Here is a 14,940-nt window from a genome sequence, read left to right on the forward strand (position 1 = left end):
CGTTTCCATGCACTAGATTAGTCTGATTTCTCAAATAGTTAGTTTTTTGTATTTTCTTACCTCCTTGTTAAGTCCAACTGTCCATCCACTCTCTCTAATGCGACTCCTGTACACTGGGCGGCGCTTCTTTCCTTTTCGTGCGGATGAATTATTTTCCGGTTGACCTATGACGTTACACCTGTGACTTCTACCAAGTTAACAGCCTAGCTCTGTTGTGATGTCCGCTGTATTATTGGCACAGGTTACAAGTACTACGTATCTAATGGCTACGCTGATGTTAAATAGCAGACAGCATCAAGACATGATCTTGGATTGCGCTACCAAGAAAGTATAGGAGCGGATGCAGGTTTGAAGTAAAGAAAGACCAGCAGCAGAGTTTTTTTTAAAGGAATTTTTGGACCGAGAATCATGAAAACAAAACTTTTGAATGTCTTTGAGTTCATTCATAAAGCACCAAAGGCTCTGTGGATTGATGGGAGAAGTTTTAAATCCGAAGGAAATGACTGTTCCTGCCCCGCCTGATACTGTTCCAGATAAACTTGGTTGCTATTTTTTTGGACTATCTTCCCAGTTGTGTGGAATACAGAGTCATTGTTAATAAGTTGGGCGTCCACCAATGCTGTGTGAAGAAGTTTGTGTACGCTTTATTATTCTCGTCATATTAGTGTTGTCCCGATACCAATATTTTGGTACCGGTACCAGAATGTATTTCGATATCTTTTGGTACTTTTCGATACTTTTCTAAATAAAGGGGACCACACAAAATTGCATTATTGGCTTTATTTTAACAAAAAATCTTACAGTACATTAAACATTTGTTTCAAGTTTGTCCTTAAATAAAATAGTGAACATACAAGACAACTTGTCTTTTAGTAGTAAGTAAACAAACAAAGGCTCCTAATTTAGCTGCTGACATATGCAGTAACATATTGTAATTTTCCATTCTATTATTTTGTCAACATTATTAAGGACAAATGGTAGAAAATTAATTATTAATCTACTTGTTCATTTACTGTTAATATCTGCTTACTTTCTCTTTGAACATGTTCTATCTACACTTCTGTTAAATTGTAGTAATCACTTAGTCTTCTGTTGTTTGAATGCTTTATACTAGTTTTGGATGATACCACAAATTTGGGTATCAATCCGATACCAAGTAGTTACAGGATCATTCATTGTCGTATTCAAAGTCCTCATGTGTCCAGGGACATATTTTCTGAGTTAATAAAAATAATATAAATTTAAAAAAAATGAAATAAGATTTTGTGATGATAAAAGATAATGATGTAATCATATTAGTATCGACTAGATACGCTCTTGTACTTGGTGTCATTACAGTGGATGTTAGGTGTAGATCCACCAATGGCCTTTCTTTACATTGTGACGCGGGTGATCTACGGTGTGTAGTGAAGCATGTTTAGCTATTCCTCGTCCTGCAGGGATGATACTTGTAAGAAACTTACTTTATTCGTCGCCATGGAGGCGAGGATTAGTGATTTAGAAGTAGCTAAAACACTGCAGACTGCGGATGGACTTTAGCCGTTAGCTAGCTAGCCATGTCTTAAAGCACCTCTTCCTGTGGGCGTTTCAGTGTTATAGCTTCACCTTTCACAGATTTTAAGCCAAAATGCATCCGTTCTCCCTTTTCTGTCTACACACATTGTCTGCTTTTAAGTACTCCGTGATTCTGCACAGCCAAACATGCTCGTCTGCTCGTAAACCAGCAATGACACAACCTGATGACGGCGGGGTTGTGGGGGACCGGTACTTTTTAGAGGCGGTTTAGTACCAAATATGATTCATTAGTATCGCGGTACTATACTGACACCGGTATACCGTACAACCCTACGTCATATGTAATACGTGCTTCATTCTCTTTCGTATTTCGTTCGGGAGTCCTAATTAAGCCGGCAATAAACAGTCTCCTCTTCATTTCAATTGTTGCTATTTTTGTTGAATAGTATCTGCTTAATAACAAGATCTGATAGCTCAGTTACAGTTCATGTTATTCTATTCTGTGTTATATGTGTTTTCTGTTGCACTTTTGTGCCAAGTAAAATTCCTAGTTTGTGAACCCGTTCTCAAACAATGACAATAAAAACTCTTCTGATTCTTCTGATTCTGATTCTTTCGGGGACGGTATAGCTCGGTTGGTAGAGCGTTGCAGGTTCGATCCCCGCTTCCGCCATCCTAGTCACTGCCATTGTGTCCTTGGGCAAGACACTTTACCCACCTGCTCCCAGTGCCACCCACACTGGTTTAAATGTAACTTAGATATTGGGTTTCACAATGTAAAGCGCTTTGAGTCACTTGAGAAAAAGCGCTATATAAATGTAATTCACTTCACTTCACATATCCCGCGTGTTGAGACTGGCACATGCGCGATACAAAGGGTCCCCTCGGGCGCACACACCCCCTCGAGAGATTGGATTGCCAATCGCATAGCCCAGGTGTGTTAGTCCAACTTTCCCAAAACCGAACACGATCGGATTAAGGTGTTTCTATGGTTGTAGAATGGTTATTTAGAGCCAAACTATTCGAAAAATCGGACTAATTTAGTGCGTGGACATGTACTGACTGACTGACTGCGCGCCACCTTCCGGCAGCCAAAACAAACACTGTGATTAGTCTTCATTAATTTATGACAACTATATAATTTTTTTTTATTAATCACATGTGTTGACGTGTTAGCGCTGACAGCCCTAAAAAACATTTGCTATGCAAGTGAAACATATAATTGTGAAACATAGATAATTGTCAAAAAAATGTGTTATGTTGAACCACTAATCGTAACATAATCTATCCGGTGGTGTTCTTGTTATCATTTTTGCTTTGAAAAATGCAACTTTGAGGAAGTTGCAAACAGTACCTTTAACTGATTCATTGAAGTCAAAAAATCTAATAGTTTTTTTTTCTAATGGAATTAATCGATTCAATTGATGAATTGTTGCGGCCCTAGCCTATTTCATTACAAATAACACGATGATGTGCGCAACAATTGTAATCGGAAATAGAGTTTTTGGAGGGAAAAAATCCGGATTAAAATTTTGGCCAAAATCATGCAGCTCTATTGTATTGTTAGTAGAACTGTCCGATAGTGGCTTTCTTGCCGATATCCGATATTCCGATATTGTCCAACTCTTAATGACCGATTCCGATATCAACCGATACAGATATTAGGGGTGTGGGAAAAAATCAATTCGAATTCAAATCGCCATTCTCACGTTGTACGATTCAGTATCATTTCGGAAGAGTTAGTTCTGCAAGGGGTTCTGGGTATTTGTTCTGTTGTGTTTATGTTGTGTTACGTTGCGGATGTTCTCCCGAAATGTGTTTGTCATTCTTGTTTGGTGTGGGTTCACAGTGTGGCGCATATTTGTAACAGTGTTAAAGTTGTTTATACGGCCACACTCAGTGTGACCTGTATGGCTGTTGACCAAGTATGGCTTGCATTCACTTGTGTGTGTGAAAAGCCGTAGGTATTATGTGATTGAGCCGGTACGCAAAGGCAGTGCCTTTTAAGGTTTATTGGCGCTCCGTACTTCTCCCTTGTCCGTGTACCACTCCATACAGCGGCGTTTTAAACAGTCATAAATTTTACTTTTTGAAACTGATACCGATAATTTCCGATATTACATTTATAAAGCATTTATCGGCCGATAATATCGGGCTGCCGATATTATCATCTCTAATTGTTAGAAAAGTATTGCGATACATTGATATTTTTTTAATCATCTCAGTCATGATGCTTCAAATGCATGTGGAGTTGATGAAACATTACATCAGGAGGTTACCTACAGCCACAGTTGTTTTAATGCCAATATCTTTTTTTTTTTAGATCCACCACAGGGGGTTATTTGCCTCTGGCGACTACAGGGGAGTCCGTGGTTAATTGAATAGATTTGTTAATTCTGGCTTTTATCATAATTAAATTCTCGTAAACATGGTAATACTGAGATTTAAGCAGCAGCTTATCGACAAAAGTTTGAAGGTATTCGGCGATCCTAATAAGCCGGCTATGCAGTCATGCGCGGGAGACTGATGATCTGAAAGCCGCGTTTCATCGATCAGCTGATGATGACAATGTTATACTGTCCCGCTCATTAGGGTCGGATCGGTCCTGTCAAGAGGGCTTTCTGCTCCGGGCGCAGGGGGCCACTGTCATGTCCACACCGCCGGTCGATTGATGGTCCATTAACGGCCTATTAAACATGACTAAGCGAGGGAGTTGGGGATCACAATGTTGAGTCAATAGGGGTTTCCCCGCTGCTCGGCACGATCCCGGTGTTTGTTAATAGACCCCATGAGCCTGGGCTTGCCGAGTGTTTCCCTGCTGTTTGTATTAGCTGTGATTTAATTTGAAGGTTTTTTTCATTGAATCTAGTTGTTGATGGCATTATTGTTTTCTGCAAGCTGTAATTGATTATTATAGGAGATGAGAGCTAGAGTTGGATAAAGTTTAGTATCTGTACAAAGACAAAGTTTTCCCACCTTTTTATTTATTGATTATGGGACAAGCAGTAGAAAATGGATAGATGGTACTTTTTTGTCACCTATTTGTCTTTGGTGCACTAATGAGTATATTTTAGGCCATTGGTTCTTTGTTTTATTTTTGCAAAAATATATATATATGTATATTTATATTGCTCTTTTTATCTTTGGTATGAACATTATTATGTAAACTCGAAGTTATTGGTTTTTTTTTTGGTTCTTTGTTGTTGCTATTTTTGTATTACAACATTTTATTATTTGATCATGTTGTACTGCATTGTAATCTTTTGTTTTGTGATTGTGTGATGTTTTTTTGCCTGGACCCCAGGAAGAATAGTGTCCACTGCGGTATAGACTAATGGGGATCCTTAATAAACTAAAACTAAGCCTTTTTGTAATGTTAATCCATTAAAGCGTCATATTTGCACTGCGATCATCACTCAAACTGTTTCAAAGTGAAACCAGACAACTCTGCTTTTACACCTCTACAGTCTTTCTACTTGTAAAATAAAGAGCGGGGAACGGGAAAGGTCAGGAAAAGTTTGCAAGGTAAATTGGGTCTTTTAACCCTTTTTTATGTAACTTCCTGTGTGTTTCAGGTTGGCGTTGTATGTGTACGAGTATCTGCTACACGTGGGAGCACAGAAGTCCGCACAGACCTTCTTGTCTGAGGTAAGGCTTGCTACTTAGGAAATTGTGAAACAATTACCTGGAATTAGGGCTTGGCATCGATGCTAGCCGGGTCTTGCATTAGGATCCTCCAGGAACCGTTCAAATTTGTAAACATTGATTCTTGTTTTCGATGCTCAGTCCACCGACCGGATGAAATAGCTGGCACAGAGGGGGCTTGCAGCTGTCTGTCTCCAATACCACGTAGAGCCGTTCCCTAAGTCAATAATCCTCCATAGCGGCAAATACACTACAATTTTACATTTTAAGTACCATTATCAGTGAAGGACTGAAGGACAAGGCTTAAAGGCCTACTGAAATGAATTTTTTTTATTTAAACGGGGATAGCAGATCTATTCTATGTGTCATACTTGATCATTTCGCGATATTGCCATATTTTTGCTGAAAGGATTTAGTATAGAACAACGACGATAAAGATTGCAACTTTTGGTATCTGATAAAAAAAAGGCTTGCACCTACCGGAAGTAGCGTGACGTAGTCAGTTGAACATATACGCAAAGTTCCCTATTGTTTACAATGATGGCCGCATGAAGTGAGAGAGATTCGGACCGAGAAAGCGACAATTTCCCCATTAATTTGAGCGAGGATGAAAGATTTGTGGATGAGTAAAGTGCAAGTGAAGGACTAGTGGGGAGTTGAAGCTATTCAGATAGGGAAGATGCTGTGAGAGCCGGGGGTGACCTGATATTCAGCTGGGAATGACTACAACAGTAAATAAACACAAGACATATATATACTCTATTAGCCACAACACAACCAGGCTTATATTTAATATGCCACAAATTAATCCTGCATAATAACACCTGCGTGTTTGTTATGCTAGCTCCTAGCTCCTCTGCTAGCTCCTAGCTCCATAGAACACGCCAATACAATTCAAACACCTGATTAACACACACAATCACTCAGCCCAAAAGACCGTTCACCTAACCCAAGGTTCATAAAGCTTATATATTTTTAAAAAGTTACGTACGTGACGCGCACGTACGGTACGGTACGTGTTATGCTAGCTCCTAGCTCCTCTGCTAGCTCCTAGCTCCATAGAACACGCCAATACAATTCAAACACATGATCAACACACACAATCACTCAGCCCAAAAGACCGTTCACCTAACCCAAGGTTCATAAAGCTTATATATTTTAAAAAAGTTACGTACATACGCAAAAAAAAGCCAAAGCTGCATACTCACAGTAGCACGTCTGCGTCTTTGTCATCCAAATCAAAGTAATCCTGGTAAGAGTCTGTGTATCCAAATCAAAAGTCCTCCTGGTTAGAGTCTCTGTTATCCGAGTTCTTCCATCTTGACTGCATCTTTCGGGAATGTAAACAAAGAAGCGCCGGCTGTGTACTGTTGTGGCTGACTACGTTCGAAAAATACGTCCATTTCGCACCGACAACTTTCTTCTTTGCTTGCTTGGCTTCCTTCTCCATAATGCAATGAACATGATTGAAACAGATTCACGAACACAGATGTCCAGAATACTGTGGAATTATGAAATGAAAACAGAGCTTTTTCGTATCGGCTTCAATGTGGAAGGCATACCCGTGTTCGCCGGGCTACGTCACACGCATACGTCATCCTCAGAGGCGTTTCGAACCGGAAGTTTAGCGGCAAATTTAAAATGTCACTTTATAAGTTAACCCGGCCGTATTGGCATGTGTTATAATGTTAAGATTTCATCATTGATATATAAACTATCAGACTGCGTGGTCGGTAGTAGTGGGTTTCAGTAGGCCTTTAAGCAAGCAGCAGCAGGCAAGCTAATCGCTAAACTATCTTGAAACAACAGAAGAAATACAGTAGGTGCTTAGTAAAGTTTCAAAAGTGTAGATGGAAACACCTTACAGCAGAAAGTAAGCCATTATTAACAGGAAATTAACAAGTAGAATTACAAGAGTTTTGGGAGAGAATATTACAACTACAAATGTTGGGCTTATCTGTAGCTGTTTAGCCACAAATATCAAGAGGACACACAAGAGGAAAACTGATTAGTCCATAAATTGGTAGTGTTGATACCAAAGGTAGTATCAGTATATGGTAGATACTAAAGGGATTAGATCAATATTATACAGGAGGACTTTGAGGGCAAAAACCAAAGAATTTCACTGACTAGGTTTACACTGCAGGCTAAAGTGGCCCAAATCGGATTTTTTCCAGCCGACTGTATAAACTCGCATAGAACCCAGGAACAAGGAAGTTGTTACTACTTCAAAATAAAATAAAGTTGTCACCATAGATATGATTGCCACACCTCAAAAATGAGTGTTTTTTTAATGTGAAAATAAATTAAAGTAATACAAAGTATGAGTGGATATGTAGTGTAATATATTTGGGAGGGTTATTCTACATCCTCAAAGTGTGGCTTGGTTAACACAAAGATATCAAATAACTTTTAAACTTGATTTAGAGCACCTCAGTCCTCCTTCTTTTTTTGTTTATTGGCGGTTGACAAGCAACCTTGTGGTGTGCATTACGGCCGCCTTCTGATATGGAGTGTGGACCGAGATGGAACCCTACCCTATATTTTTTTCTACAACCCCGTCTTTTTAAAACATGTACATAATGCTTTGTACCCTATGTTCGGTCCTCCTTTCTTCTTCTACAGTGTTTTAACTGCAACCCCAAGTCCAGTAAAACTGCTTCCGGGTAAACTTCTTGTAAGCCCTGCTCAGATGCACCCGCCCCTCATGCTAAAACACTGCCATTAGTTTGAAACGGTAAAAAAAAGAAGCGAAACCGAAAATAAGAAACAAAACCGTTAAAAAAAGAAGCAATTGTGGGGAAAAAAATTTATCATAAAAATCTTTGAAACACACAAAAACAATAAAATGTGTACAAAAATATTAATATTGGCATCAAAACATGTCATGATTTGATAAAATATCCTCCAAATGTATTGTATTTGTTCAATGTTTATTGTTTATTATTTATTGCCAAAACTTGTTTCGGTGTTTTCTACAATGTCATTTTTTTTTTTGATACCAAATCTTCCTGGCACGGTTTTGGCTTCATAGAATCTGATGAGAAAAGATCAGATTTTAAACACTTTGGAGCTTTTCAACTGAACAAATACGTTCTCAAAATCAGATTTTTGGTGTGCAATGTAAACGAGGCCAATGAGTTTTAGTAGTTTTTGCTTATATTTATTACTGTGAACTTTTGGCTTTAATTTGGACAAACAAATGTATGTAATAAAAGAAAATAAGGAACCAGTTTAAGAGTGCCCGTCCTGAGATCGGTAGGTTGTGAGTTCAAACCCCGGCCGAGTCATACCAAAGACTATAAAAATGGGACCCATTACCTCCCTGCTTGGCACTCAGCATCAAGGGTTGGAATTGGGGGTTAAATCACCAAAAATGATTCCCGGGCGTGGCCACCGCTGCTGCTCACTGCTCCCCTCACCTCACAGGGGGTGATCAAGGGTGATGGGTCAAATGCAGAGAATAATTTCACCACACCTAGTGTGTGTGACAATCAGTGGTACTTTAACTTTAACTTTTAAATATTGTGTTGATCATGTTCCACTGTCAATAGCACTCACCAGTGTCACCATGAATATATATATATATATATATATATATATATATATATATATATATATATATATATATATATATATATATGTATGTATGTATGTATGTATGTATATATATATATATATATATATATATATATATATATATATATATATATATATATATATATATATATATATATATGCGTGGCTCAGTGCATGGTCAATATGACACCATCATATAAATTGCATAATCTGTGATGATGCTTTTTTTTTTTTTAAAGGCTAAAAATTTTTATACAATTAACATATATTTTTCCCTATTTCGTTTTACTCTATTTTTCAATTGTTGCTGCTTATTGTACAATGTACTTTGTTGAGAATCTTTCAAGTTTTCAAGACTTGTCCAAACTTCTTAGTGACTTTTTCTTTATTAAAAAAGCCGACTATCAAAAAATAGCATCTTTTTCTGGTGTTATTAGAGACTGTACTCGTTTTTAGAGACACTTCTGCTGTTTGATGTCCCAGACAGACGGCGAGAGCTGCAGCGACACTCACTGACGTCACATTTGCTTCACGCTTCTGCTCTAGCTGCATTTTCTCTACTTAAAAGAGCACCAATATTTGCACATTGCACATTTTGTAGATTGCTTCTCTCGGATATAATAAAGTACATCTCGTAGTACATAGTACACCTTGAGCTAACATTTTAAGTTCTTGCCTGTAATAGTGCATCCAATCAAACACAGATCTGAATCTAAAAGCTGAAGATCCCTAAACTCGGGTTTAGGGATCTTCAGCTTTTAGATTCAGATCTGTGTTTGATTGGTCTCTTGTAGTCCTCACCGATATTACTGTTGTTGTACATGAGCACCAGGTGTGGTGTACATTTTTAATGACCAAATCCTATAAAGTTACGTGGCCGTCCTGGTTTCCTGTACGCAGTGACATGCCACCATTTGACGGCAGAAAACCCGATGCGGCAACAGCAATGCCTGAGTAACTTTGCTGAGTCAGGTTGATTGGAGTGGAAAAAGAGCCAGAAAAGTAAACCAAGCGGTTTGGTTAGGTCTGATGACTAATGATTTATATGGTACCAGCTTTTGGCACTCTTATAGGGTACTAATTGATTGATTGATTGATTGAAACTTTTATTAGTATATTGCACAGTACAGTACATATTCCGTACAATTGACCACTAAATGGTAACACCCGAATAAGTTTTTCAACTTGTTTTAGTCGGGGTCCACGTTAATCAATTCATGGTACCGACTAACTACAAACAGCGTCTCAGCCATATTGTTGGGCTGCAAGTGCCCCCTAGAGCAGTGGTCCCCAACCACCGGTCCGTGGACCGATTGGTACCGGGCCGCACAAGAAATAAAAAAATAAATTTAAAAAAATAAAATAAATTAATTTTTTTATTAAATCAACATAAAAAACACAATATGTACATTGTATATCAATATACACTACCGTTCAAAAGTTTGGGGTCACGTTGAAATGTCCTTATTTTTGAAGGAAAAGCACTGTACTTTTCAATGAAGATAACTTTAAACTAGTCTTAACTTTAAAGAAATACACTCTATACATTGCTAATGTGGTAAATGACTATTCTAGCTGCAAATGTCTGGTTTTTGGTGCAATATCTACATAGGTGTATAGAGGCCCATTTCCAGCAACTATCACTCCAGTGTTCTAATGGTACAATGTGTTTGCTCATTGGCTCAGAAGGCTAACTGATGATTAGAAAACCCTTGTGCAATCATGTTCACACATCTGAAAACAGTTTACCTCGTTACAGAAGCTACAAAACTGAACTTCCTTTGAGCAGATTGAGTTTCTGGAGCATCGCATTTGTGGGGTCAATTAAACGCTCAAAATGGCCAGAAAAAGAGAACTTTCATCTGAAACTCGACAGTCTATTCTTGTTCTTAGAAATGAAGGCTATTCCACAAAATTGTTTGGGTGACCCCAAACTTTTGAACGGTAGTGTAGATCAATACAGTCTGCAGGGATACAGTACATAAGCACACATGATTGTATTTCTTAATGACAAAAAAAAAAAAAAAAAAATAAAAAAAACATAACTCCCCCCAAAAAGAAATAAAAAAACATAACACCCCCCCCAAAACTCCCCCACCCCACCCCGGTCCGTGGGACAAATTTTCAAGTGTTGACCGGTTCGCAGCTACAAAAAGGTTGACAACCAATGCCACCAAAAATATATATTTTCTCAGCTGTGGTTTGCATGGGCAGCAGCGGTAATCGGTTGTAGTACACTTTTCCACCACTTGTGGCAGTAATGACAGAAGAAGTCTGGAGCCATATAAGTTTTTCAAGGGCAAAAATTATGAATTGAGCAGCAAAGCTAAATTTTCATTTGCACTCAAATTTTATTGTATTCAAGAAACATATTTATTATTAATTTAGTTCAAATGTATTCATTTTAGCACTGCGTAATTGTATGTAAATGTATTTTTCCTCAGTTTTACAGAGTCCCTTCTTTGCAGCATATTTGATTAGTATTTATTTTTGTAATCAGCCTGACTTAAACCTTGATAATAATCTTTGAAATTAACACATGCTTTCATATCATTTGACAAGGTTTATCCTGTTAAAGTGTAAGTAGTTTAGATGTTTTTATTTAGTGCTGCAGCTATCGATTATTTTAGTAATGGAGTAATCTACTGATTAGTTAGTTCGATTCATTGAGTAGTTGGATAAAACACACTTATAGCCTCAATGCGCATTTTAGGAAAAATAGTTTAAATAAACACCACATTTTTTTCTTAATAAATGCACTTTATCAATATTTAAATTGCACTTTTAATGTGTGTGCAATTCTGCATTTATAAACATAATTTTTTTTTATTTTTATAAACTCATGGCACTCACACACGGCAATTCGCTCATGTACGCTCTATTGCAGCGTGTGAAAGCTATGCCAGAATATTTAAAGTTCCAAATTGTATACATTGTGATTATTAAATGATCAATCTCAGCAACAAAATGTCAATTGAAGTTTTTTTATAATCAAATTAATCGTTGCAGCCAGATAATTATTGAATATGACCTAAATAAAGAATAAGGTTATTAATTCAGTGTTAATATTTGAGTGGGCTCCGAGCCCCTCTGTAGTGGAAAAGTCGGACCCCGAGGTCAAAAAGGTTAAGAACCCCGAACTAAAGGGTTAAAAAAAAAATTTTTTAGATGACACTTTTTAAGTCAAATGATGAATTTGGTAAGGGTGCACGATATTGGGGTGATAAGAGGAATTATGAATTTGATTGGCAACACTAAATTGGCCCTAGTGTGTGAATGTTGTATATCTGTGTTGGCGCTGCGATGAGGTGACCACTTGTCCAGGGTTTACCCTGCCTTCCGCCCATGTGCAGCTGGGATAGGCTCCAACACCCGTCCGCGACCCCATAAGGGACAAGCGGTAGAAAATGGATGAATGGATGGACTTAAAAAATAAGTACATTTGGGGGAAAAAAAATTCTAATGTGGGTGTAGGGTTTCGGGTTAACAATCCAAGTGCTCCTCTCGTTGTGAACTTCCTCTAAGCTGAATGTAAACAAATATTTGTTAAAATATATCGGGGCCCTGAGATGAACTTATTTCTGCTTCTTTTTATAGATCCGATGGGAGAAGAACATCACGTTAGGGGAGCCACCTGGATTTCTCCATTCGTGGTGGTGGTGAGTATCACAGCAGTTTCCTCACATATTGTTTTTTTCCATGTACTACTGACGACGGACAAGCCACCCACACTCTACACCGGGGGTCTGCAACTTTAGCGCCACCCTATTGGCTGCCTGGAGCTTTTTCGAAAATGTATGAAAATAGAAAAAGATGAGGGGGAAAAATATATATATATTTTTTATATTGTTTCTGTTGGAGGACAAACACAACACAAACCTTCTTAATTGTTATAAATCCCACTGTTTATATTAAACATGATTCTCTGATGAGAGTATTTGGTAAACATCGTTTTGTCCGACTAATTTCGGCGGTTGTGGAAAGCACCGTAGTTTGTTTACAAGTACAACTTTCTTTGATGCTGCCACAGAAAGACGTGTTTTATGTCACCCCTTCTTTGTCTTAATTTGTCCACCAAACTTTTTATACTGTGTGTGAATGCACAAAGGTGCGCTTTGTTGATGTAATTGACTTGTTGGAGTGCTAATGTGTGGGGCGGTATAGCCCGGTTGGTAGAGTGGCCGAGCCAGCAACTTGAGGGTTCCAGGTTGGATCCCCGCTTCTGCCGTTGTGTCCTTGGGCAAGACACTTTACCCACCTGCTCCTTAGATATTGGGTTTCACTATGTAAAAGCGCTTTGAGTCACTAGAGAAAAGCGCTATATAAATATAATTCACTTCACACTTCACTAATCAGGCATAATTGGTCAGTGCCTGACTGCAGGCTAATCGATGCTAACATGCTATTTAGGCTAGCTGTATGTACGTATTGCATCATTATGCCTCATTTGTAGGTATATTTGAGCTCATTTATTTTCTTTACTTTTATGTTCTTTGTATTTCATTTATATTTGCATGTCTCATGACACATTATCTGGATATAATATTAGCTGCATGTCTGATAGTTGTGAGCTATGTTGTTCCAGACCACAGCAAACATTATCCAGCTTGCAAAGATTCTAATCAATCCAATAGAAGAAGACAACCTGCCTTTTTCTCGGACGCACACATCTATACCTTTGGCCATTAAAAGCCAGTAATTTCCAGGAGTTATCTCACCCTCTGAGAAGCCTCCATTTTACTAATGTTTTCCAATGTTGTAAAAATGTGTAAAATAAATATTAAATACAACATTTCTGTCAACGAAGATTTGTGTCAGCCTGCGACACATAGTCATTTTGATAGTAGGCTAATATAGACACTTAAATAATGCGTTGCCTCCATTATAACACTTACAGTATAATAGACTTTTAACTTTTTGCGGCTCCAGATACAGATTTTTTTATTTTATTTTTGGTCCAATATGGCTCTTTCCACATGTTGGGTTGCAGACCCCTGCTCTACACGGTCCCCATTTCCAAACAAGGGGCCAACTCCATCCTCATGATGTCCAGTTGAGCCCGTTGGAGTAAAAATGACTGCTGTTTTGTTGTTATATATGATTTTAAGTTGATGCCATTGGTGAGTCTGGGGGATGGGGGTGGGGGCACAGAGTCTCAGCCTTATGGGTGACCAGACTCACTGAGGGCGTGACCCATCCTCCATTCTCCAGCTTTCTATCTTTTACCCCCCCCTCTTCCTGAAACAATAGATCCAGATGGTTAGGGAATGGATGCACCCCCTTCCCCCTTTTTGGGGGGTCCCCTCTCCCTCCTCACCCCAGTCACCCTTTATGTGCCCCTCACCCTCCCACCTTTCCTCCTTTGTTCGGGCAGCAGAAGGATTCTTAGCAGATTATCCCGTCGCATTCCAGCCTCCTTTTGTGCCACCCCTCCGTCCGCTGTCTTTGCTCTGTCGCTGCTGTCATTTCTGCCCCTGGCTAAAGGTTGACCTCAGGGGAGGGGGCAGGGGGGCGGTCGCGGGAGCTCGGGTCAGCTCTTTTAACACTTGAAATCAGCCATTTTGCTTGTTCTAATACCATTGTCGGTGGTTCTCACGCAGTTTAAAACATGTTACTGTAAAGCCAAATATAATCAGATGTTCTTTCACGATTTTTAAGCTACTGTAAATGTCATCAGCGGCACACTGGTGGATCTGAATGAACGCTGACTACTTACTGCAGGCGATACTAAACCCCTCACCTTAAAGGCCTACTGAAATGAATTTTTTTTATTTAAACGGGGATAGCAGATCTATTCTATGTGTCATACTTGATCATTTCGCGATATTGCCATATTTTTGCTGAAAGGATTTAGTATAGAACAACGACGATAAAGATTGCAACTTTTGGTATCTGATAAAAAAAAGGCTTGCACCTACCGGAAGTAGCGTGACGTAGTCAGTTGAACATATACGCAAAGTTCCCTATTGTTTACAATGATGGCCGCATGAAGTGAGAGAGATTCGGACCGAGAAAGCGACAATTTCCCCATTAATTTGAGCGAGGATGAAAGATTTGTGGATGAGTAAAGTGCAAGTGAAGGACTAGTGGGGAGTTGAAGCTATTCAGATAGGGAAGATGCTGTGAGAGCCGGGGGTGACCTGATATTCAGCTGGGAATGACTACAACAGTAAATAAACACAAGACATATATATACTCTAT

General features: G+C 38.7%; 1 protein-coding gene across 5 annotated transcripts in view; it reads left to right on the top strand.

Annotated features, from left to right (window-relative positions):
- Window positions 1-14,940, top strand: part of zgc:110158 (uncharacterized protein LOC553590 homolog) — a 115,004-nt gene that overhangs the window by 26,306 nt on the left and 73,758 nt on the right. For all 5 annotated transcript variants that reach the window (XM_062041348.1, XM_062041349.1, XM_062041347.1 and 2 more), the window contains exons 2-3: window positions 5,091-5,163; window positions 12,337-12,398. In XM_062041348.1, coding sequence (XP_061897332.1) covers window positions 5,091-5,163; window positions 12,337-12,398 — 135 coding nt within the window. The remainder of the gene's footprint in view (window positions 1-5,090; window positions 5,164-12,336; window positions 12,399-14,940) is intronic.

Source organism: Entelurus aequoreus, linkage group LG03 (assembly GCF_033978785.1).
Source record: "Entelurus aequoreus isolate RoL-2023_Sb linkage group LG03, RoL_Eaeq_v1.1, whole genome shotgun sequence".
NCBI classification, from domain to species: domain Eukaryota; kingdom Metazoa; phylum Chordata; class Actinopteri; order Syngnathiformes; family Syngnathidae; genus Entelurus; species Entelurus aequoreus.